The sequence below is a fragment of the Gymnoscopelus braueri genome, assembly GCF_963280865.1.
Source record: "Gymnoscopelus braueri genome assembly, chromosome: 3".
Lineage (NCBI taxonomy): Eukaryota > Metazoa > Chordata > Actinopteri > Myctophiformes > Myctophidae > Gymnoscopelus > Gymnoscopelus braueri.
Genome location: NC_137612.1, coordinates 47,491,685 through 47,518,646, shown reverse-complemented (window position 1 = coordinate 47,518,646; position 26,962 = coordinate 47,491,685). Strand labels below are relative to the sequence as shown.

General features: G+C 39.4%; 2 protein-coding genes and 1 long non-coding RNA gene across 3 annotated transcripts; 1 reads left to right on the top strand and 2 right to left on the bottom strand.

The window, feature by feature from the left end:
- On the top strand, positions 1–2,271 carry LOC308082000 (vasopressin V2 receptor-like; the record flags this gene model as incomplete). Its single annotated transcript, XM_080423610.1, has 3 exons — positions 1–222; positions 1,228–1,855; positions 2,090–2,271. The coding sequence occupies 3 exons, from the start codon at positions 1–3 to the stop codon at positions 2,269–2,271; spliced, it is 1,032 nt and encodes a 343-aa protein (XP_080279736.1).
- A 3,349-nt stretch (positions 2,272–5,620) lies between these two features.
- On the bottom strand, positions 5,621–22,782 carry crbn (cereblon). Its single transcript, XM_080423818.1, has 11 exons — positions 22,697–22,782; positions 21,670–21,788; positions 20,793–20,995; positions 19,731–19,880; positions 18,857–19,019; positions 15,288–15,350; positions 15,068–15,152; positions 14,784–14,899; positions 13,723–13,787; positions 11,177–11,308; positions 5,621–7,903 (listed from the first exon to the last, which is right to left on the bottom strand). The coding sequence occupies exons 1-11, from the start codon at positions 22,764–22,766 to the stop codon at positions 7,720–7,722; spliced, it is 1,350 nt and encodes a 449-aa protein (XP_080279944.1). The 5' UTR covers positions 22,767–22,782; the 3' UTR covers positions 5,621–7,719.
- Positions 22,783–24,923: 2,141 nt separating this feature from the next.
- Positions 24,924–26,624, bottom strand: LOC308082496. The gene is made up of 2 exons (XR_013932928.1): positions 26,124–26,624; positions 24,924–25,245 (listed from the first exon to the last, which is right to left on the bottom strand). It is a non-coding gene; the product is annotated as an uncharacterized lncRNA (long non-coding RNA).
- Positions 26,625–26,962: the final 338 nt, after the last annotated feature.

Here is a 26,962-nt window from a genome sequence, read left to right as displayed (position 1 = left end):
ATGAACCCTGTTAATGGCAGTGATCTGACGGTGGAGGATGTGCCCAGAGATGAGAGCCTGGCCACAGTGGAGATCGCCCTGCTCAGTGTGATCTTCGTCAGTGCGACCCTCCTCAACACAGGACTGCTGTTGCTGCTCTGGACGCAGCGCAAGCACGTGTCCAGGATGCGCGTGTTCGTGCTGCACCTGTGTCTGGCCGACCTGGTGGTTGCATTCTTCCAGGTGTGTGCAGTGGTGGAAACTTTAAGTAACTAAGTAGGAGACTGCAGTCAAAAGCAACACTATTTACATTTTCCTTCATAATTCACAGAATACTTGAAATATAGGCTACTGGCTACTAGTCATATTTTGTTTTAAGAAACATATCTGTGCCCTAATTAATAATACCATTTATAAGCTTTCACTAGTAAGGACAAGACTAAAATATTACTTTTAAAGCAATAAGTCAGAGTGTTTCAACTGCCCCCATGATGGGGGCATTTGTAACAGTGGTTGGGGGCAATTGTAACACTGTAAAAATAAGTCATATTAACAATAATATCTCAAATAAAAGCACATCACTAAGTAATATGTATTTTTTATCATTTAATAATTTTACTTAAGAATGTTTTATATATACAATTACAATTATCTTATTTATGTACTCGACATTATATACTCTAATTATTTTAATTTTTTAAATGTTGTTTTTCAAATGTATGTCTATTTTTTATTTAAATGTATTTTTACTTTGAAATGTAGTGAAAGTTAGTGAAATATGTTAATTTACTAACATAAAAGTATGTAATCCCAGACAAAAAATCTGCTTGCATTGAAACACATTGTTACAATTGACCCCGGTCACATGTGTTACTATTGCGATCTGCCAGCCATGATGAAATCCCATAGAAACACCTATACAAGCATAGGCTGCTGATGTTAATTTGTGACCAATAACATAGAGATACAATTCATCTAAATTTAAATTAGCTGTCATCTTAACTTTAGACAGCAGAAGGAAAATACTGTATATTCAAAAATTTACGTTTACACCTCAAAATCTGTTATTTTCTGCATAATGAGTACTTTCTACTTTTGGTACTAAGTACTACGTACATTTAGATACCAATACCTTTGTACTTTTAAGTACATTTTGAATTCCGGACTTTTACTTGTAACAGAGTATTTCTACATTGCAGTATTAATACTTTTACTTAAGGAAAAATGTACTTTTTCCCATCACTTCAGGTGTGTCCTCAACTCATATGGGACGTCACAGACAGATTCATCGGCCCGGACCTGCTGTGCCGCCTGGTGAAATACCTCCAGCTTCTCGGCATGTTTTCGTCAACATACATGATCGTGGCGATGACGATCGACCGGTACCAAGCCATATGTAACCCTATGGTGAAGTTCAAGAGGCGACAGAGGCGACTCAACCTCCCCGTGTGCTTGGCATGGGGGTTCTCTCTGCTGGGCAGCTTGCCACAGGTGTTCATCTTCTCCCGGATAGAAGTGGCCCCTGGGGTTTTTGACTGTTGGGCACATTTTCTACAGCCATGGGGTGTGAGGGCGTACGTCACCTGGATCACACTGGTGATCTTCATTCTCCCCGTTGTTACCATTGTGTTTTGCCAAGTGCGCATCTGCCGTGCCATCCAGGCAAATCTCCACCACAAGACGCGCCAAGAAGGCTGCGAAGGTGCGGCTCTTCCAGTGGTGCCCCACAGAGCCAGCAGTGTGACCGGGATGTCAAAGGCCAGGATCAAGACGGTGAAGATGACGGTGGTTGTGGTGTTTTCCTACATCATCTGCTGGGGCCCCTTTTTCACCGTCCAGCTTTGGTCCGTTTGGGACACAAGTGCGCCAATAGAAAGTACGTTTCCCATTGGGGGCCAATTAATACTCCAAAATATAAAGTTACTGAACTATCAAACTATAGCACATGTCTGGTTTCTGTTACTGTTTTTCAATATGCATAATTTAAATTCAGCTTTAAATTCGAATATAGCTTTGCCTTTTACGCACATATTGATGATCATCATTGGCGTTTGTGTTTAGACATTTGACTGAACATTTGTCCCACTTTCTTCTTGTCATGTCATTCCAGCTGCGACTTTTGTCATCCTGATGCTGTTGGCCAGTCTGAACAGCTGCGCAAACCCCTGCATTTACCTGTTTTTCAGCGGTCAGATGCCCAAGAAAGTGGTGGCAGTTCTATGTCGGAGGCAAGATGTCAAGGATTCATCGCGTGATGAAAGCACGGTCGTCAGTTCACTCTATAGCTGTTAAAAAGAGAATCATGGACATGTAGGCCTAGCTAATATTTGGAAAACTATTCAACTTTTAATAACCAACTACTAATGTGCTCTGTATTTGTATGGCCTCTCAAGATCATGGTGCTATTGTTATACATTTTCTGGCACGTTGACAGGTGCGGTGTCAATGCAGTCTTTATAGATGTAGGCTATCTGTTACAAGTTCTAATATAAATGTATACCATGTGCTCTTCAGCAATGGAAAATGGACCACAATATTTTGAAAAAGTTATTATAGATAGCTTTATGGTTATAAGCTGTTCATGTTTATTGCTGGTTGTGTGGTTGAATATGTACATTTAAAGGTAGGGTAAGTGATTTTTCTTTGTAAAATAATATAGCTCCATATTCTGATGGTACACATTTCTATAGAGTGTTTGTTCAGTAACAGGAGTCTCCACCACGTCTTTCCAGCTCTTTACTAAACAGAAAATGCATTTTCATGTCGGGATACCACTTTTATCCAATCAGGAGAGAGAACTCACAAAGGATACAGATTAAACAAGTGAAATTGGAAGTGATGACACAAAGAAATGAGCAGACTGGAAACTGGAACCTGAGAATGAACGTTTTATTCATTAAAGAGCTGGAGAGATGGGGAGACCCCTGTTACTGAGCAAACACTCTATAGCAATGATTACCATCGGAATGCTTTAACCTTTTAACTAAAAACATTTTGTTTTAACAAACAAATATAACTTACCCTACCCTTAAGAGTTGTTAGCGCTATTACCAATTTGTTATTGTTAAATAAAATTGTATTCTCACGACATGTTATCTTCCTTGTCTATATTTGCAACAGGTATTTGTCTAAAATATTTACAAGAAAGTGCAAACGTGATACTTCTACTTTACACTTTTGTTAAAAGATCAATATAAGTTTGCACTGAGCGAGTTTAAGTTGATGAATAGGACCACTGTAGTTTGAAGTAGTAGGCTACTGTAAATCAGGGTTAGGACAAGCATCATGCACTTCCCAGAATCCTACTTGGAACAAAGTTGCGCACCATTTTGACTGAATTATAGCCAGGCCATTAACACTCAGCTGTAATGGTCTGCCGATATAATGGTCACTAGAGACAGTGTTAGTGTCACTATAGCAGTCTACATCACAATCTCTATTGCGTTGAGAACATTCATTCATGACCTTTGTGACAAGGTGTGTGCAGCCGTACAGCCACACTCCACTGACTGTCTGCATCTTGTTCTCATTATAATAATTATTAGCAGTAGTATACACAGCTAAGCCAGTTATGTTTCATTAGTATTATGGGATTTGGCCTCTGATGCAAATAATGAGATTCAGTGTATTTACATTCTGTACACCTGCCAGTATATAAAACGATATGCATATGGTTGAATTGCATTCTAAATTCTATTCATATATATTCCTTATAGTGCATTTGGATGGCAGCTTGGGAAGCAATAGATCACTATGTCTTACAGCTACACTATGTAACTTTCATGCCCTACACAAGATTTGAGCCCAGGTCTCCTGTGCAAATACATTTTTACCACTGAGCTAAAAGAGTATGTCTGCTTGCTTTAGAGGAGATATTGCTTGGAGTGCTCCCTTGAAATGCAGGGAGACCCAACACAACCTGTCTGTTATATTGTGTTAACATAGGCTACTCCACCATACAGATTGTTCAAAAATAACGTTGTATTCACTATACAACATTCAGAAATCCCACCGTCTCTGTCACAAATATGATTAAAATGACAAAAATCCATATTAAGCCATTGAAACTGGGAAAGTCATTTAACATTTATTTGGCTATTAAAAAATAGCAGATGTACAAGCTCATAGCGCGCTATGAACTTGTAGATCTGCAATTTTTGGAAACATTGCAAATCTTTGAATATATATTTTAAACATTTTTAACTCAAATCTTTGCTTTTGGGGGTCCCTCGAACAAAATATTTAGAGATGGGGGTCCGCAGCCAAATACATATACATGAAAAAGTGTCAGCACCACAGATATAACATAAGGTTTTCAGAAAACTGATAGGATTTAGAAGACAGTTGTAGCATAGGCCTCAGGTCTAAGCAAGCATCATGAACTACCACATGGGAAATAATGAGCCATAATTGCATCTGTTACATGCTCACATGGACTAGGACATGCTCACATGGACTAGGAGTAGGACATGCTCACATGTACCCACCGCTCCTCCAAAACACACACACACACACACACACACACACACACACACACACACACACACACAAGGTCAGTTACTATACTAGCCACCCATTCACTATATGTCTCATTACCCCCTGGCTGTGCAGAACATCATCACCTCACGCTATTAAGAAAAACACCATGCTGTCCACACGTTGCACGTGTAACTGCACAAGGCATACAGTAGCCTACAAACACACTTAGGCAGGATTTCATTTGCTGAAAGGGCAATATCCAAAAAATGCTGAAAGGGCAATATCCAAGGCCGAGGCATGGATCCCCCCGATCCATGCCTCGGCCTTGGATATTGCCCCTCTGGTCATTTTATAGGTGGGGATATGTTTGAATTATCCCCGCTTCTGATCAGACTGAATTAAATACATGCATTTCCTTTCGGGAAATGTAGACTGATGCAGTCTGATATTTACGTTTGACTAGGGGGGAAAAAATTCATGCAATACCCAGTGGTAACCCTTGTCAGAGACCCGTTGTATTTGTTTTACCCGCTGTCAGAGTACCCGTTGTACCCATTGTCAGAGTACTTAGTGCAACACCCATCATCATGGCATTTTGAGGCCAGTCTATAATGTCACTACAATGATGACATATTGGCTGGGGCCGGAGGACAAAGTGACCATGCCCATGTATGGACGAAACAGGTACAAAGCCTCATGTAAGCCCGACCCCTTGGGTCTGGCAAAAACTATTATACATGCTTTTATCCCAATTTAGTCATTATTATGCCAGTTAATTCCTCCTACTGCTTGCCACTGCTGTTGCACCCAACGGGCTCACCTGCCACAGCGGCTAGTGAGGAGCCAGGCAGATTATTAGACTGGATTCAAGATGTGAGTATGTATTCATTCCTAAATTAAGATGATCCTACATCCATTCAACTGTCGCTATCAGTCATCTCATTCAGGTCTCATTCAGTCCTGTCTGAACTGTCTCATTTAAGCATAGCTTAGTCTAATTTATGCTTTGACGAAGGAAGCATCGTTGGAAAGGTCGCTCAACAATATCACTTGCTGTACTCCTGGTTATTTGTTTGTTTAGTTCTGTATTCTAATTTTACTTATGCGTTTCTTTCATAGCAGCACACCACTTTACCAGCTGACAAAGGCAGGCAAGATACTCTGAGAGTATAACTGTATATTTATTTGGCTTGATGGTAAATTAAAAGACATGAGAAAACAAGCATGGCCAGCTTTGGAACCAGGCAATTGATCCTGGCCTTCGGTGTAGCACACATATTGTCAGGGGTGTAGGAAAATCTGACAGCCGAGCTAATATGAACCCAGAAGACAGGACAGTAACTGACATCACAAGAACACCACCACTCATTGTTTTACATTTGACATGCTGTTCCTTTTCCCTAGAAGAGTCTATATCAGCACATATCACCAGTAGTCCCGTCATCTCAAAAATAGCAGATCGACGAGCTCACAACACATTGTATTGCGACATGTTGTGAGCTTGTTCAAGGTTCATGGTGGTCTTTATTATTATTATTATCTTGTGTACATATTTTTTCACAGCAGTAATAGTAACAGTAATTAAAAAGACAAGAACTATGTGTGGATCAATTTGTGGATCGGCTGTATTTGCCATTTGTCATACGACAAATTATATAGGGCTTAAGAGATAATTCTAGATAAGGCCTAATATCTCTAAATGATAATTGTTTTACTAATTGCACAACATATTACAGTATTTATCATTTCCAAAAGAGAAGATTTTAATTACCAGAATTCTTTTCATGTGTTCTCATACCAGTTATGGAAAATATCACAAAACATTTCAATGTTGCACCCCATGACTGCGTAGTAGAAAGACCACCATAGTCATTGTAAATTAGTTCTTATTGCATTAAATTATACTTCCTGGTGATGAGTCAAAGACTGATATTGCTTCAATATTGGAAACAAATGAATGATAGGAGTTTTCAGATTCTACACACAGTAGATTAAGTAGAACACTAATGTTATGACGGACGACACCGAATCATTGCCACTTTATGTACAATTAAATCTATACAAACATGAGCCAACGGCCTTGGACATTAGCAACGAATACACTTCTGAAAAATGAGCTTAAATCTCACAAAGCATGACAAAATAAAACAACTGAAGTTACCACGCTTCAATGTACAACATTTCACTGGTGTCTGTGGACAACCTGATTTACTAAACTCAAATCAAAGACATTGAGCTGCAGCATAGGCACACTATTTTACACACAACATGAATATTGGATAGGGAAAAATATACAGCATTTGCTCTCTGCATTCACTGGCTTAAATCAGCTTTGACTTGTCTCAATGAGGATCTATCCGAGATGAGGCAACAAGTAAACTCTAGTTTTTCCATGTGCATAATATGAAGCAACAAGAGGCACAATGTCTTTTACTGTACAATGAGCCTTCTTTCTTTACAAAATAGACACCCCTCTTGTCATATCATACAGTTTTGTTTTCAGAAAAACAGGTGGGACATATGAAGCATGTGTCTGCACACATGGGAAAATATGTAAAATAAAACTTCCAATCTCACTCAATGGATACAAAAATACACATCTCATTCTTATCGAAAGGATCAAAAACAGTCTTGTCTTATTAGAGTGGCATACTCTACACACATTTTCCATCTGCTTTTATACAATGAATGAATGTCAATGGCCTGTGACAGCTGAAATAGACCAACCCCAAAAAATGAAATAAAAAAAAGAACATAAGACAAATGACCTGAAACCTAAGTGGGTTATTATTAATTAGTTGATTTCACACCTGGTTAAATAAACAGGGTTAAGCTTGCTAACTACAACTGTTTGAATATTCAGTTCAACTGCATGCCCAGTTTGCCCACCCTCCATAGTACAGTGAGAACAAGTAAGCTGACAATACAGTTCTAGAGTGTGTGTGTGTGTGTGTGTGTGTGTGTGTGTGTGTGTGTGCGTGCAAGAAAGTGGCTGGCCAGACATAAATAGGAGGGTATGTTAAGTAGTAGCTTTCTATGACTATGATATGCTCGTCATCTTGCAGAATTATACCTTTCGTTTCAACTAGACCCCATCCTGTTTGCCTTTAGTGTGTCATTTAAAGGTTAAATTACTTTTCCACTAATATGATGAATTCACTGTCATGGTTTCTAAGCTGTCTGTGATATATTGATTACTAAAAAGGAAGATGATGGATGATTGACGACCCATGTAGCATGGAAGTAAGCTTGAGTCCAGCGTCACATGCAGAGGACACGAGAGCCTTCCTCGCCTGCTTCCCCCTCACTCTGGGGGATACGGGGCAGCATGGCCGAGCGAGTCAGCCCCCAAAAGCGAGCCGGGGACAAGTCCTTCTTTGTGGCCGTGAACTTCCAACCCATGTGAGACCCACAGGAGCGACACTGAGCAATTGTCCAGGCATATCTGAGGGTGAAGAAGGAGAAGTACTCTGGTCAGTAACTTCTTAACCCATTAAAACCGGGAAAGCATTCAGTGTAACCACTTTAACCATATTTTATACTTTGGCTATTCAAAAATAGCAGATCTACAAGCGCGTAGCGCGTCACGAGATCTGCTATTTTTGAGGAATCGTGAAAATGTGTGCAAATCTTTAAATATATATATTTTTTAAAGCAAACATTTTTTACTCAAATCTTTGCTTCTGGGGGTCCCTGGAACAAAATATTTTGGGGGGCAAATACATATAATTAATCCCATGAAAAAGTTGAGCACCACTAATATAGCAACATACGTTTTTCAGAAAACAGTAAGTATTAAGGACAATTTTTTTTAATCGGCCTCAGGTCTTAATGGGTTAAAAAGATAGCAAGAAATGTACAGTAGCCCCACGTTTGGACCACATCACGTCAGTTATAGTGCAATATAGAGCAATTATGAACGATGTCACAAACATTCATGCGCTCATACTTCGAGACAAACGCTATGAACTGGCCTCTCCTACTCTGCAGATGTTATGGATGGATGACTGTGTCTAATCAGTACAATCCCCACACACGTCACTGCTACATGTCATGTCCTCAATCCAAAGCTTTCACGTGGGAACACTGGAAGTGAAGCAACGTGCCCTGGCACCAAACTACAAATGCATCTCACATCTGACACCTGTTCAGCCCAGAAAAGCATCATAACATAATGCGCCTTTAGAGTTTTCTTTTTATATGTACTAAGTCAAAAGTGGCAGTAAAAAATATAAAATAAAATAAAATAAAAACTCAATGTCACAATTAGGGTTTAAATCACAGGAAGTGGGATTCTCGGGATTGCCCATCCCAACATTACAGAGGAAATAGATAACGGGAAACTGGGAAATTGTGTTTTTTATATTTAGAACATGGAATAGGGCTATATTTTGAAAATATGTAGGCCTAACAGTTTACCTTCTTAAAATATATGCACTGAAGACAAGGCAAAAAGCAATGGTTGTGGCTGGTGAATGAACATACACAAAGGGTGCCATTGTGGGAAAACAGGTGAGCCGGCGCAAAGTGCAGTCAATAGCGTGACGACGTTTGGTATTTTTAGGAGTTCTCCTTATAAGCATATTCCTCCTTATAAGATGGATTTTCGGCTCTGTCCATATTAAAGGAACAAGTCACTCCCTATCAATGAAGCCCTATGAAGCCTTGAATTCATGGACAAATTTAGTTTTTGCTGCATTCTTTCAGTAGTGAATTAAGAATCCAGTACTGAGGATAAGACTGCAAACAAGACACATGGATTATACAGTGGGAGTTTATAAACAGACTTCGTCTCTGCCAGGCCGATTTAGTCTAAAACTCACGCAAATCGGTACACATTATGTCACATGGTCACATGATCAAGATGTATCCGTCAGGTTTTTCAGATTAAATTTAATTTGTCTACAGTTGGCATCATTTTGCGTTTTCTTCAAAACACACTTTTCACTACAACTCCTACAACTTTTGTCCAAAACTCACACAAATCAGTACACGTTATGTCTGAAGTCATGTGATCAAGATGTAGAAGTCTGTGTAGTCATTTCACCGTTTTCATTATTATTTGGCATTATTAGTAGTATTAGTTTTGATGGGTTATTGGTTTATTGGATTATTTGTGGGCACCAAGGGCACGCCTCCCCAAGGCATATCTAGGACAGGTGATTGGGGAAGGTTATGCACTTGGGCAGACCCAATGGTTTTTACCAGAGCCAGAGAATGCAGAAGCTGTTTGTGCTGTATTGTTGATATGTTCACGTTTGGATCAGTAAAATATGCAAACTATAATTCAAGTTGTGGACAATGTGTTCTTTTGCCTGTGTACATGACAAGTCTCCAAGGTGCATCAGTGGTTTTTGTTGACTTTTAGAACCGAGACAATGAAACACTGTGAATGACTGTGACAAAAACAAAAATCCTCCATGAATTCACAAATACCGTGATTTTAGAATTTTGCAAGTCCTTAGCAAGAAGTAAGTCAACGCAAGGCAGTAGGCACTTTACAGGCTTGTCTACTTCACAAGAACAATGTTGAGTAACTAGGAGATTAGCTGAATTATTTTTTTTGATACATACATTTTTTGAAACATTCTTTCATTCACAGTATAACAACTACAGACAGACAGACACACACACAAACAAACAGAGAGACAGACACGCACAGTCACAGACAGGGGTGAATGCCATATTAAAAATATTGACATGCCAGGATATGTCAGATTTAAGAATGGCACATTTTGTGTCAGGACACGGCACTGGGCACCCTTTATGCAAAGAGGGATTTGATGGATCATTATATAAGTACTAAAAGAACCCTGGGGAGACAGTTTTGTCACACGCAGGTCCCCTAGTCTAGTGCTTTCTCCAGATTGGTCACCCTCTGTTAATAGCCTCTTCCAAGACTGCCGTTATTCACCCACCCCAGTCCACCCAGGTTACTAACAAAAGAAGACAGAATGCCCTTTTAACACAGCCCAATCAGAAATTGAATCTCGAGTGTTAATTCAACGCATCTAAAGATTGACCTGAATTAGTGTGCAGACTGTGCACATACAAGGACAAAGGCTTTTCACTTCAAGCCTTTGTCAGGTTCAGTGTTGATCAATACTAGACCCAATACAGAAATGATAAGCATGTCCAAGACATCAGTGACGCTGGATTTGATGGATCATCACTGCAGAATGCCAAGTACATGTGACAGTCTGCAGTAAGTCTTCAACAGGGACACAAAAGCAACCAAAATACCACTGTTGGTTCATCTGTCAGTACCTGTGTAAATCACATGTGATCTGAAAGTCACATCCTAATAACCCATTAAGATTTTTAGATTTGAGGCAAAAAAGCATTATTTTACACTTTGGCTATTAAAAAATAGCAGATCTACAAGCTCATAGCGCGGCAACGAGTGCCGCACTATGAGCTTGTAGATCTGCTATAAAAAAATAAAATAAAAAATAAAAACGTGTGCAAATCTTTGAATATATATTCTTTTAAAGCGAACATTTTTAACTCAAATCTTTGCTTCTGGGGGTCCCTGGAACAAAATATTTTGAAATGGGGGGGTCCACGGCCAAATACATATCATTTTGGGGGTCCTTGACATGAAACAGTTGGAACACCACTGATAAAGCAACGTTAAGTTTATCAGAAAACCGTTAGGATTTAGAAGACATTTGTAGAATCGGCCTCAGGTCTAAATGGGATAAAGTGGGGAGCTTACCCTGGGAACCAGCTGTGCAGTGTGGATGGCCGGCCTACCAGGTTCAGGTTGTTGGCTTTGTAGACGGTCAGGGTTTCGTGGACGTATCCATGAGGGTTGACGTAGGCAGCCATGGGGCCGTACAGAGACAGGCTGCAGGAAGAGAAAGAGAGCCAAAAAAGGTCAGCAACGCTGATTCATATCTCGATGACAAATACCAGGCCAGTGTTATCAAAGAATACAACAAACAGACACGGAGTAGGAACCCATAGAGGTATGTTACACATTTTGCATGCCAAACTGCCAAATGAATGAATTTACAAAATCTTTTGCATGCTTTTGTAGTCCTTCGTTTTCTGAAAAATGCACATAAAGACAGAACATTCTGAGGGAAAACAGATGCCATTACTCCCAGTACATATTTTTCTGGTGTAAATGTGTGTGTGTGCGTGTGTGTGTCGCATTACAACACTAATCACCACATACATTTAAATACACAGTTAGCCGTCATGATTGTATTGTAAAAGCACATTCCACTATTTGGAGGGACAAAATGTTTATAAGATGATGAACAATAAAAAAAAAATATGTTAGAGTAGAATAAACCTGCTCTGTTTACAGTAGGCAGGGAGTGCTGCACACCAATTCTGTATTGGGTATTTGAGTCAACATGCACCTACTTCAGTTGTTTTTATCACCAAGCAGACGATCTCATTTCACACATACAGTATTAAACATTTCATCAGTCACCAATACACTGTAAACTATCTGGATGTTCTCAAGCAATAGAGCACAGAACACAGTTTATACAGAGACAGCACTCTGCACAACTTCACTGGTGCTCGTGGTTCTGTGTGTCCCTCTTTGACATGCAGATAAGTGCTGGACAGGAATAAACACCTTTACAAAAATGTATTACACAAGTGAGAGCTTAGCCTTTATGCAACTGGCAGGAAGCCAGTGTTGCATAAAGGTGGGCGGGCGGCAGTAGCTCAGGTGGTAGAGCGGCTGCTTGGGAATCGGAAGGTTCCTGATTCGAGCCCTGGCTCTCCCTGGGTTAGTGTCGAAGAGTCCTTGAGCAAGACGCTGAACCCCTGACTGCTCTCGATCAGCAGGTTGGTGCCTTGCATGGTATCCCCCGCTATTGGTGTGTGAATGGGTAAATGTAATGCAGCGTAAAGTGCTTTAGATAAAGAGAACAGAGAACTCATGCATACGTTCTCTCCTACAGAATGTGTATGAAGGTGAGAGAGTGTGAGAATCCTGCACGTTTGTTGGGTCAGAAAGGCAGGTTGGTGCCTTGCATGGTATCCCCCGCTATTGGTGTGTGAATGGGTGAATGTAATGCAGCGTAAAGTGCTTTAGATAAAGAGAACAGAGAACTCATGCATACGTTCTCTCCTACAGAATGTGTATGAAGGTGAGAGAGAGTGTGAGAATCCTGCACAATACACATTTGTTGGGTCAGAAGAGCTAACCAAATGCATAAGTGATTCCTCCAATTACAGATTGAGTGACTGGTGCCCCTTGCATTTCACTTCTAGAATGATTAACATTAAAACAATAGTTTCATCAGCTGTGCAACTAAATATATAAGGCTGTCGAAATCAAATCTAAAGATCTGAATCCCATTTGATGTTTTAAAAGGAAAAGGCGTTTCCAATAGGCAAATGCATCACTTTCAGAATCCGTAGTGATTCTGAAATAATGTAGTGACTACGTCATTAATTATCCCATTCAATCCGGGAAAACATCTGTGTCATTTTAGCTATATATATATATATATATATATATATATATATATATATATATATATATATACATACATATATATATATATATACATATAGCAACATGTTTTTCAGAAAACTGGCATTTAAAGGGCCTATAATGTGACATTTGTGGGGTTCTGTGATGTCCCTATTGTGGGGTGAACAATCAGCGAGAATAGTTGATCTACAAGTTAACAATGCTTGTAGACCGGCTGTTTTCGGCAAAGAGATTTGGTGTAGAGGGAAAAAAGGGAGCAAACCAAGTATAGAGACCTGTGGGACCCCGGTCAAATAAGTATATAGGGTTTAAGTGGTTATAATAAATGAATATGCATTAGTGTGCAGGCTTGCTCTACCCCATCCCCAGTAAAGTAAGCTGTCAGCTCCACTCAGAATGCCATACTTGCTCGGGTAGCAGGTCATGGTGGCAGTGCTGCTGTTGACGGCCCTGTGGCTGGAACTAATACACAGTAGCTTCAGATGATGCTGCTGTTCTTCACTTGTTGTATAAGCACAACACTGGGATTGAACGCCCCAGTAAAGTTTCCATAAAAGAGATGACGTGACAGACAACGAAAACGTCCATTACCTCCAGTATAACACAGCTTGTGTGCCATCATTGAATAACCAAAACGTAGAACTCATTCAGTAATGCAACTGATCTTCATTACCAATACACAGGATGAATGTATGTGTTCTAAGACATCCAAACAGGACCCCCCACCACACTCTCTCCCACTGGGGGCTAATTTCAAGATGTACACTGAAACTAACAAAAACTCGCGCAAAACTCACCTGAAGATCTCGTTCTTAGTGGTGATTTCTGTGTCTTGGCATTGTTTACAGCACAGGGAGGTGCACTGAGGAGAAGAGAGAGTTAACGACACATATCAACAGTGTATATAATATATATATATTTATTCACTCATCGTACGATGAAGTATAAGTCAGGCTCAAGGATGTGTAGGCTGGTTAACTCCCTGCATGTCCATAGTCTCACAATTGACTGTACACCGATCATTAGCTAAATGATTTAATGAAGGCAGTTTTAGATCTACCACAACAGAACTAGTGGGGTATACGGTATTTTGACTGCTTTGATGGGTTGGTATTTCTCTCAGACCTTTCCAAATCTTTAGCTATGTATTATATAACACTGTAGAATTATAAGAGTGGTGCTCGTAAAATGGAAATAAAAAAACATTACCTGACTAGCAACATTGTCATTTTCCCCATTATGCCGCAGTATGGCACACTATAACATACACTGCAAACATTGGTAGCACTAGCACCAATGACTCCTGTGGTATGCAGCCCTCTGGTAGACAGAAGGCAAACAAGGGATACAAGGCCAAGGGGAACATCTAGTTCAATCTATGATGAAACATAAAAATAAAATTATGTCATCCTTACAATCATCCTTGCGTTCACAAAATTTCATTTGTGAAAAGCCAACCATGACTGGTCAAATCACAGCACAAGATATCTGGTCAGCGCTTGGAGGCACACATTAGAGAGAGGCCGACAGTAAGTCTGCTTTTAATTAAGTACAACAGAGGAGTTATATAGCCCACTATTTGCACCATCAGAGTGACACAGACAGTCAGACGTTCTTGAAATTGCATATTGGGCTGTTGGAATTATGACCAAAGAAAAAAACCTTTCTGTTAACCCCTTGAACCCCAGAATCGGGGGGATTCTGGGGGGAACATTATCCAAAAATTGCCCATCTACAAGCTCTGCTACGCGTTGCGGCTATCTTTGGCAAGAGCTTTGGAGTAGACGGAAGAATACAGGGTTTAAGTGGTTAAAGAAAATGAAATGAAGGACAGATGTGTAGCAAACGCGGTCCTTACACGGTCCATGATATCCAGTTCACAGCGCAGTCTCTGAATGGCACTGCCGATCTTCAGCAGCTGGAGCCGCAGAGCGTCGTCTATGGGCAGACAGGCCGCCACTCTGTAGGAAAAATCTGACAGAAACCAGACGGGACAGACAGACGCAGGGAAGCGGAAAAGGGGGATTAGAGGATGTAAGGGAGGAAAAAATAACACAAATGGAGACGTATGTGTGTGATGTACTGTATATTCTGTATGTGTGTGCCTGTGATCCTTCTACGATAATGTAAGCGGAAACTAACCAATGGCATTCGTGGGGAGAGAGTCATCCTTCAGGTTCTCATCCCACTCGTGGAGCTGTTTTTTCACTCGGTTCATAAGACACTCCTGGATGGTAAAACGAAGAAAGAGTGTTTGAAAATGGCTTTGCCCATGATTGTGGCTGATAGGATTGAGCTGTGTTTATGTTCATCATTCTGGGAAGTTCCAAATAGTCCACATACTGTATCCTCCAGTACTCACAGAATCATAGAGTGCATAGACCCAGGGTGGCCATGGTGTCAGGCTCGCACAATGGAACTTCCTCTGCAGTGCAGAAAGGAGAATAACACATTTTACATACATAACAGACATTAAACGGAAATTTGATATTTTTTCTAAGCATATTATTGGGGTATACTAGGTAAATCACAGTTACTCTGTTGCCTGGTGTATTCCTTTGAGTAAACTGTCACATGAGATTATGTAAATTTTATTCTATAAATATGTGGGAATACAATGGCTGAATACATTACTTTTGTCCCCCCAAAAAAGTGCTCTTAACTCATTCACTGCCAGGCTTATTTCAAGCTTGTTGATCCATATGCCACAGGCATTATGGATCAAACGGAGAAAAAAAAATCTCCGTTTACATTTTAACATTGAAGTGGATGGAGCATTAACTTTTTGAAAATCGTTTTCTCCTAGTTCCTTTGAGATTAAAAAAAAGAAAAAGAAAAAAGTTTTATTTTGAAAACAAAAATAATAATTAGGTGACGTCAAAAGACGTCATGGGCACTAATGGCACACTGAAAACGGCCGTCAAAAGACGTCATTGGCACTATATGAGTTAAGACTGTAGCTGGAGCCCTCAAGCGATGCCATTTTGATAATGCTTGGCTCTCAATGCCACGCAAAACTAAGCTTCAGACATCCCAAAACAAAATGATACAACTACTTCTCTGCCTTAAGCCCATGACCCACTATAATTCCAACACATTTTGCTAGTTTAGGATGACTCAGGGTAGAAGATAGGGTTAAACAAATATCAATGGGATTAGTATTTAACCCATTAAGGCCTGAGGTTCCGATTCTACAGATGTCTTCGAAATCCTAATAGTTAACTGAAAAACGTATGTTACAATATCAGTGGTTCTCAAACCTTTTCATGTCAAGGACCACCCAAAATTATATGTATTTGGCCGCTGACCCATCACAAAATATTTTGTTCCAGGGACCTCCCCAGAAGCAAAGATTTGAGGTACAAATGTTCCCTTTAAAGATTAAAAAAAAAGCAGATCTACAAGCTCATAGCCGCGCTATGAGCTTGTATATAATAAAAAATATAAATAATGGTTCAAGCGTTCCCGGTTTAAATGGGTTAAGATACTCAAAGGGACAATGCCCTCAATACTAACTACTTCTCCAAAGTGAGTGACACCCACAGCCACAACACTAGAGGGTAGTGATGTGCGGGTCAGGTTTTTTCGTGACCCGCCCCGCCCCGCCACGCCACGGAACCCAACCCGCCTGAACCTGCCCCGCGAACCCATAAATAAATCTATGGCTCAACCCGCCCCGGGACCCGCGGGTAATCATCATCATAATAGCTCAGATTTATATAGCGCTCTTTTAAGTACCAAAAGTCGCTTTAAATGTCTACAGTAGCACAACATTGTCATGGGCTAAATAAACAAGCATGTTGTTCAATATATATATATATATATATATTTTTTTTTTTGAGAGCGGCTGACCCACTCACCCGCAGCCCGCATAATTGCCTCTGAAATCCTGACTCAACCACCCGCGCCACGGGTTGACCCGCGGGTTACGGGTCGGCCCGCTCATCACTACTAGAGGGTGTAACACCATGATCTGGTAACACCCAAATTTAGAACAAACATACTCTGCCACCAAAATGTGGAATGCCCTGACACCATCCATTAAAGGATGCGCATCACTGGTTTCTTTCAAAAATGCTCTGAAAAAACATCTATCAGGTGACCACAAGGGGGAGTAAATGTAAATTCACTGCTGCCTTTTTCCTTTTTCTCCTTTGTACATCTAGTGTTTGTATTTGTTGATGACATGTATCATTGTGTTCATTTCTTAATACAATGGACCACAATGGAAACAAGTCCCCAGGACTTTTTTGTGTTATCTTTTTAGCCATAATTTCTTACTGTGGCACATGGTTGTACCACGTACATTTCTGACTAATAAAGTATTCAATAAATCCCCCAAAAACTACAAGATGTAATACTGCATCTACAGGGCCATTACATTTCTGACGCAAATGTGGCTCAATTAGGTGGTACTAAATTGTAAGAGACTGGTTAACACTGGTAACATGTGTTGTGTGTGCATGCGTGTGTGTGTGTGTGTGTGTGTGTGTGTGTGTGTGTGTGTGTGTGTGTGTGTGTGTGTGTGTGTGTGTGTGTGTGTGTGTGTGTGTGTGTGTGTGTGTGTGTGTGTGTGTGTGTGTGTGTGTGTGTGGGCTGTCAATGAATATTCCATATTCGAATATATATTTGAATATTAAAAATAAACTATTTGAAGGTGAAAATCAAGATATAAAAGAAAGAAAAAAAAAGAAGATCTGCCTTGTGAGGTCTCACGAGGCCCTGGGATCCTGTAACCTCACACAGCAGCTGGTCTCGCGCAGTGGTGGAAAGTACATATACATATACTTAAGTACAATTCTGCGTAACTTTTTACTTTACTAGAGTATTTCCAATTTGCAATGCTTTTACTTCTACTCCACTACATCTCAGAGGCAAATATTGTACTTTTACTCCACTACAATTATTTGAAAACTTTAGTTACTAGTTACTTTGCAGATATAAATTACTATATTATAAAACATTAACCACTTTAGCCCTATTTTATACATAGGCTATTTAAAAATAGCCGATCTACAAACTTGTGGATCTGATATTTTCAAACATTAGTACTTTTACTTTTGGTACTTTAAGTATATTTTGATGCCAATACTTTTGTACTTTTACTCAAGTAACATTTTGAACACAGGCCTTTTACTTAGTTGTAACAGAGTATTTTTATATTGTGGTATTGCTATTTATTTAAGTAAAATATCTGAGTACTTAAATATCAGAGCCATCAATGATCTGAGAGACTGCAAGCAGTTTCAAGTTACGCTCCTCCCTTGCTATCCACAGACAGACAAACCCCGACTCAGCAGAACACTGCTCTGTACTGAATGTACCCAACGCTTTGAATCACACACACAACGTCACTTTAATTGATTCAAAATGATAACATAGGTCAAGCTGAACCTGGTGGATCCAGTTTGGTAATGATGGCAGACCGTTTACAAGATATAAGTATGAATCATTCATTCTTGCAAGAGCGCACGTTTCTCAGCACCAAGAGAGAGAAAGAAAGAAAGAAAGAAAGATATGTCTGCAGTCTTTAAATTAAGTTGTACAGCATACAATATTTTATATTCAAACTAAGTTATATTCAAAATTCTATATATCTCTGCTGTCGGGCAGAAACCAGCCAACTCCAAAATGTAAAAAATTCAGGAAATGAAAAGAACAAAACAAAAAGTGGAGTTATTGATAAGAACAGCTGAATGGACCTCCAAGCTCACAATGAGGTTGGAGGTCAAAAGGGGTGGAGCCTGGAGTCAGCAAAACCAGCTAACCCCACCCCCTTTGGTTAGCTGGGGGGTGATTTTGATCAGTTAGCTGATTTTGTCAGAAGCGCTCTTTAACAATTTTCATTTGTTCGATATTTTTTTTTACCAACACACAGACATGTGTGTGTGTGTGTGTGTGTGTGTGTGTGTGTGTGTGTGTGTGTCAGACCTGACGGTATGAAGCCCACCAGCACTGGGCCTGTTTGGAGCTCTGAGTGGGAGGTCTAGTAGATGGATGCTTGTGGAGCCTGGAGACAGGTGTCAGCTGCACTGCAGTGAGGGGGTCTGGGAGGACGCGTTCTGGAAGGATCTGCACCTTGGCTTGTCTGATCCTGGTAGACACAGAAAAAAAGAGAAACAGAAGGGGATATATAGTATAGTAAGGAAAGATTCGTATGATTAGATGGATTGTGTGCTGGCTCAACACATTATGTACATGAAATGATAACTCCATTCAACCAACATGACACAGAACAGTCAATAAAACCAAGACTCAGGCTTATCTTACTGTGTTGAGTTGATGGTACTAAATTGAAATAATGAAATCACCCATTCTGCTTCTCGATCTCCACATGAATACAGGTGAATTTAAGTGTGTTTGGTTTTCTCCTCCTTGGAAAGATGATTGTGAACAGAGTGACTCTGCCCCCTAGCTGCAAGATTTAATTTCAAATTCATAAAGCCAAAGAAGATTTCTATTAGTGGCCAAATCACTCTTCCTCATGGTTATCAAGAGAACTGTCAGTCCAACCACAATGTGAATCTTTTTTACATTTGTCCCCGACCTTTAAAGGACAACGCCACCATTGGTGTGTGTGATTAATCACACACACATTTAGCCAATTATTAGAATTTGTCAATTCATTGATACATAATTTGTTTATATAATAATAAAAAAGGGCTTCTCAATTATCTAATTAATCAAAAAGTAATCAATAGCATAATTTCTAAGAATATGATCGATAGTTGCAGACTTTAAGTCTCATTCTGATCCCTAACCCAAACCATTTTGTTCACATGGTTGGTGAAATTTCCCAGCTTACCCGTCTGCCTGGGTTCTTATCTCATGGACCTTGAATCTCTGCCTCCCTACAGCTTTCACTTTGACCGTCTCAATCCCATACTCCTGCTCCTCCCGGTATGCATAGATCTCAGCTGTTGTCCCGAACTCTGCCTCTGGCTCACCCGAGCCGCTGTAGAGAGATTCGAGATATGCGGTATTGATGGAAGAGTGACATAAATGAACAGTGGTGGACAGTAACTACGTACCTTTACTCGAGTTCTGTACTTAAAGCAGCACTATGTCACTTTCTTTTAATGATTTTGTCCAAGCTGTATGGTAGAGTATGTTAGTACAATATAACTTATACAATTGGGGTGGTTGGATTTTGTCTCCCTGCTCTTCTATTGAGAAATTTAGATCGTGTCAAGGGTCACGTCTCACCTTGACACAGGATCTGACATGAATTTTGATCTGATAGTCAAGATTCAATTTATCCCCTGAGCAAGCAGGTAGGCTCTGTTTAGCTCAATAGTAAAAATGTCAGCACTTGCGCAGGAAACCAGGTTCAAATCCGGGGTAGAAGACGAAAGTTACATAGAGCAGCTTTAAGTAAAACAAATGTGTACCTGTACTTTACTTAGGTATTCAAGACAAATATTGTACATTTGACTCCACTACATTCCTAGGAAGGAAAAAGTACCTTCTGAATTAACCTATATCAAATATAGTGAAAATAGCCAATCTACAAGCTCACAATGTGTCGCGATGTAATGTGTTGTGAGCTTGTAGAAATACTATTTTTTATATTATTGATATTTTTTGGGGGGGGGACGTGAGGAAAAAAAATGACATTAAAAAAAGAACGATTTTAATAAAGCAATGCATTGCTATTAAAAAAGAATACTTAATTTTAGTTTTTTTAAGCAAGTACTCGAGTACTTTAACTCAAGTACAAGTTGGACAGAGCAACTGTCACTTGTAGTTGAGTTAACATTTGACCAGGCCAGGGGAGTATCTATACTTTAACTCAAGTACTGGGGTTGAGTACTTCTTTGTCCACGGCCGTTTATGAATACAACCAGCTCTCTCCATTGACGTGTACCTGTGTGCGAGCACGGCAAAGGTGCGATCTTTCTGGATGACGCTACGCATCATGCTGACCTCCTGTGGTCTGAACAGCTGCAGAGGGAGGGTCTGCCCCGGAACCAGCATGACAGCTGTGTGTGGCAGCACTGGAATGGTCTGACAGCTGTCTTCGTCGTGAACCGTTCGACCATGAAACTCCTCCATGTCTGCTCCAAGGTACTGTTACCACAGTGAGGCCAGAGATAGACCAGCAATGAATGAGACAAAACTGTTGCAATGACAAGTAATTGAAGATACATGGCTACAACATAAAGAACCCCTAAGAAGTATGCATGGATGAAAGCAAAATCAAATCTAACGATTTTGTTAGGCCAAGTCCTATTCTGCGTTTTGTAAAACGGCGTGAAAGCAGCCCCCCCACACACTAGCGCTATGTTTCATAAACTTAACATAAAATTAGCACAATATGTAAAATGGTTTTGGTAGCCGTACAATTGAAGAAATTGCAGATTGAGGCTTAAATCTTTTCTTTTATGAAATATCTGAGAGAAGATTGAACATGTATTTTATTGCTAGTTTGACCTCTTTCAATACTATTTCATCTTAAAATAACGAATAACCGAAAATAGGCCATCTACAAGCTGCAACGCGTTGTGAGCTTGTAGATAGCCTATTTTCGGTTTGTGACATAATTCTATAGAAGACATGCTGACTTCTATGGAATCCAAATGACTGAAACCAGTCGTGGCGACTGAGAACTTTAATCCATGTGATATTATGAAACACTATTGTATTTGCATTTTGCAGAATTCATGATATTGCAAAACCTCTCAAATGTATGTGACTTGTTGAAAATCTGTAATCTGAGGTAATAGGATTAGGATATCACGCACAGCATGTGACGTGGGAAGACTCTGGTCAAAGTTGATGAGAGTAGGCTTCTCTGCATCTTCACTGTCCCGGTCCTCAGTCTCCATGTCATCCTCAAGAGGCTCCTCTTCTTCTTCATTTTCTGCAATGGGATATCATGTATAGAGTGTGTTTGTATAGAGTATGGCATGTAGTCTCATTTATGAAGGTCATGACATATTGCTATACTCTGTTACTGATTAACTAATGTGATTGTCATAGGATCCATTCTGACAGTGTAACATTTTTTACCTAAGTAAAAGTAGCAATACTGCAATGTAGAAATACTCTGTTACAAGTGAAAGTCCGATATTCACAATGTACTTGAGTAAAAGTGCAACAACTTAAAGTACCAAAAGTAGAAAGTACTCATTATGCAGAATGTCCCATTTCAAATGTATAAAAATATTTTGAAAATACAAAATAGCAGATCTACAAGTTCGAAATGCCAAGCATTGTGAGTACGATGTATGTAGGGATGAAGTGGTTATAATGTATGTTTAATCAAAATATACAAAGTAACAAGTAACTTAGGTTTTCAAATAATTGTAGTGGAGTAAAAGTACAATATTTGTCCCTGAGATGTAGTGGAGAAGAAGTAAAAGTACTGAAAATGGGAAATACTCCAGTAAAGTACCTCAAAATCGTACTCAAGTACAGTACTTGAGTACATGTACTTAGTTACTTCACACCACTGCATTCTGACACGCCTCGGTTGCTTGATAAAGGCTCGAACTGAAACGTTTAGCCAGCTTTAACACAAGGGGACCAGATGACTGACCACCACCACCAAACCCACTTACATTAATGAAATGCAAGCTTTGTATGAACCAGTGTGCTCCAGAAAGCAAAACAAAAGCGAAAACATAGATGTAACCAGTCAGATGGTATGATCACAGTGGCCTTTTGTGCAATAAAAGCTTGCTATAGCTGCATGTATACATCATTCGCAAATGTGTTATTGTGCAAAACGCCTCACATAATGGAGAAAGGGTTCATTGAGATCGTTACCAGGTAGGAGTTGTAACTGATTGCCCATGTTGTCTTCTATGTTGTCACCTCCAGCTTCTTCGTCAGCCATAGCCTTCTGTTTACAATCACCTGCTTCTTCTACGACACATTGTCCAAGGCTGGCTACAAATACATGGCTCCTGATCGCCCCCAATGGGACAGTATGAGCAGATTATCTTCAGCCTGCCCTAAACTCAAAGGTGGATTTTTTTTTGGTTTTACTTAAATAAAAGTATCAATACTGCAATGTAGAAATACTCTGTTACAAGTGAAAGTCCAGTATTAAAAATGTACTTGAGTAAAATTACAAAAGTATTGGTATCAACATTTACTTAAAGTACCAAAAGTACAAAGTACTCATTTTGCAGAATGTCCTGTTTCACAAGTTTTAAATGTATAAAAAAAACCTTGAACCTGAAAATAGCAGATCTACAAGCTCACAATGCATTGCATCAAGAGGCATTGTTGCGGCTATTTTCAAATGGCCAATATGTATATAGGGCTGAAGTGGGTAATGTTGTATGTTTTGTAATAATAATCAAAATCTACAAAATAACTAGTAACTGTTTTCAAATAATTGTACAGGACTAAAGATATTTGCCTCTGAGATGTAGTGGAGTAGAAGTAAAAGTATAGAACATTGGAAATACTCCAGTAAAGATACCTCAAATTTGTACTTACTTGAGTAAATGTACTTACTTTACACCACTGCCAATGGGACAGTATGAGCAGATATTATCTTTAGCCTGCCTTAAACTAAACCTAAATATGCCATGTTCTCTACAATCTGGAGAATAATACCAGTTTGCAATATCTAAATTACTTTAGTGTGTATTGATACAATGATATAACATAATTGACAATACAAGAACAATAGGTTTGCAACCCAATGTTTTAAATAAATGACAATTATATTGATATGCAATGCTGCATTGTACATTTACTCAAGTACTGTACTTAAGTACAATTGAGGTATTTTTTACTACTTCTGGTACTTTTAAGTACATTGATACCAATACTTTTGTACTTTTACTTTAAATTTTGAATTCTGGACTTTTACTTGTATTTCTACATTTCAGTATTGATACTTTTAATTAAGTAAAAAATGTGAGTAGGCTACTTTTTTTCACCACTGCTGGGAGGTGGTACTACTGTTGTAGTGACCCTAGCCTGGATCTCCAGGCTTTTATTTTCCTTCGCGTTTTTGTGACCCTTGCTGTACAATAGCCTACATCAAGTACTAGTGGCCTTACAGTGCAGTGGTTCTCAGTGGGTTCCAATCCAAATGGACTTACAGGTCTGTAACTTGTGTACAAATGCAACCAAATGGCCGCTCATCTGTACACGAGTTAGGGGTCCTTGAAATTAAAAAGTTTGAGAAGTGACTGATTTAGGAGACAACAGCAAGGCTCTACACTGGGTGGTTAAAATAGCATATCACGAGCCATCGAACAAAATACACGCATGGGTGCCCGAGGCTACCTGCCATGTATCTCTACACAGAAAATGCAAGAAGCCCCCTATCCACTCACCATATTAACGGACTGCATCTCTATACTCAGGCTACAAGACATCTGAACTCAAGTAGACATTGACCCCTACCCTCAACATGCACAAATTGGCAGATCAGGAGTTCATCATTATACTCCAGTTAGACAAAAGCCCATTTTAATTGACATTAGAGTTGAGCAGTTTGTTGCTATATGTTATATTATATTTGAAAAAAAAAAAAACTGTTGGAAGCACTCTGCCTGTTGCATGATAAAGCACTAAAAGCTGTGGCATAACCAAGTCATTCATTTTCTATTTTTAGCCGTTTAACCACCCAAAACGGTTAGTTTATCATGATTATATTCTAATTTCTGTTAATAATAAAGTAGAGGCATTTTTAGATTAAATTGTCAATACAAAACCCAGTAATCTCAGCTCTCCAGCTGAGAAAGAGCGCAACTAAGATTTTGGCATAAGTCATCATAAACCACTTTTGCATTATGCAGAATCCCCGGTTCATAAAAATAAACTACTTTTTCATTATGCAGAATCACCTGTCCATAAGAATAAACCACTTTTGCATTATGCAGAATCACCTGTTCATAAGAATAATAAACTACTTTTGCATTATGCAAAATCACCTGTTCATAAGAATTAACAGCTTTTAACCTTTACCTTTTAAGTTCACACTTGCACAATTAGATCTTCCAAAATAGTTGAAAATATACCACAATCATCAAGTTATAAAACAGGTTTATTATGATCTGTGACAACAGCTGTTCCGATGTTATGAACAAGAGATCATCCTTAAGAGTCATTTTGCAATGGTCCAGTCAGACATCCATAGCTGGTTGCCATGGGAAGCATCGTGTACTCAAAACCAGGATTTGGCCTTCTTTCCTTCGCTGAGGGTGGCTCACAGAATCCACTTCAGCTCTGAACATTCATGGGCTGCAAGCTTCAGTCCTCGTTGAAGGTTTCAGACAGGATCACAGCTGCAGGTGAATGAGGCGGTCTACTTAGACCTCTGCCTCATCTTCCTCCTCTTACGCTTCAGCCTGTGGACAAATCATACAAAAGACATGGTCAGATAAAAATAACCTTGCTTTAAGGCAGGTTCTGAATTTAGCAATTGCCAAATTAATTAATCAGCTAATCTTTCTACAAGTGTTGAAGCTGGGGTTAGTTAGGATGAGCAATTACATTTAAGGGACACTGACTTGTCAAAGATTTGTCATGGCAAAGTTGCCTTCACATGCTGTACTGGAGCTAGGCAAAGAATCTAGTATCAGCTTCACTGTGAGCCCTTTAATGGGCAGGTGCATCTAAACTTGGGTCAGCTTCAAATTTAAAGTGCACATGACCCACCTAGGAGCAAAATCATAGCCAGTCAATAAAAGTCTGGAGCAGTAGATTTAAAATCTTGCACATCTATGCAGTACCCCAACTGTACAGAATGGCCATGTGCACATGTGTAAAAGATCTACTTCTAACCCTTCCTATATAAACCCCTTGCAACTTCCAACTCTACTTTAGCAATGTTAAATCACATTTTTTTTAAATCCTTGGTTCCGTTACTGATAGTCCTAATGTGTCAGGGGACAGTTCTCAGTCATTTGGATTTTCCCAAAAATATAAATAAAACTGAAAAATACAGCCCTAAACTGGGGTGGACACAAACGCCTGATTAATCTTAAAATTAAAATATAACATGTTTAAAGTGAAATATCTTTGGCAATTTAGGAAATATTGTGGCATTATTAAGCCAACTGTACTGAAGCTGTCCATGCTGGCAGTACACAGTTAAGACTTATGAAATAAACAATTCTTGCATTTAGCCATGAATGTCTACAGTTTTAAGTAGCAGTAAGGGAAGTATCGTGGCCTTTCTAAATTGCTAGACCAGCACCATTATTATAAATAATAAATTGCTTACCTGCGCATGCGCTTCTTCTTCCACTGCAAGAAAAAACAAAAATACATTAAGGCATTTAGTGTTGTTTCAGCCGCATATCCTCTTGGCATTGCAATTGGCGCATTTAGTTCAGTTAATTCATTGGTAAATCAACATGGAAGCAGTCTCACATTCAGTTTGGGTCACGTTGTTATCCATATTCAACTAAGATTTGGTGCAAGGAGGAGTACGCTAGTCCGGCGGAGCGGCCCAACATTAACATGGTAGACCAGTGATAAGGCCAAGTGAAATTGGACTACTGATAAAACATGATACTCGCAATATACTTTAAGTGTATTTGTACAAATACAGTATAGTGAGGAGGTGAAAACGTTGCAGTCAGAGACAATACATGCTAAGTGCTAACGTTACCGAAATGCATGTTGGTGGCATTATTGTTTTGAGCCTTGACGAGGAAGTGTGTAAAACATGAAAATTCCTTAACTCACCTTAAGTCTCATCGTGTGGAGACGGGTCTATGAAAGAGAATATACTTTAGACATATACTTTGATATACAGTGGATGGTTTGGGAAATGTGTAGATTAATATATATTAATTCATCAAGACATATATACACAATACTATAGAAGAAATCATCAATACTACAGTAAAACCATATGATTATAGTTGGGGCTATCAACAATAATAACCAGTTTGTATTACCACAGCTTTGTCGACAAGTGAGTCTTGATGTTCCCAAACACTAGCATACAGTCTGCATGTGAGTCTTCCTTACCAATGACAGAGTTAATATAGAGCAGTGCTTTGTGGGTGATAGGTTGATTGATGCTCACACCCACTCACCACAGGTGAGGACCAT

Bases quoted from the DNA above. Each gene is read 5' to 3' on its own strand.
- crbn (XM_080423818.1), bottom strand. From the start codon at position 22,766: ATGGCTGACGAAGAAGCTGGAGGTGACAACATAGAAGACAACATGGGC. The intron at 19,020-19,730 runs GTAAGCTGGGAA...TGTGTCTACCAG, and splicing joins ATAAGAACCCAGGCAGACGG to GATCAGACAAGCCAAGGTGC. The intron at 15,351-18,856 runs GTCTGACACACA...TCTGCACTGCAG, and splicing joins GGTGGGCTTCATACCGTCAG to AGGAAGTTCCATTGTGCGAG.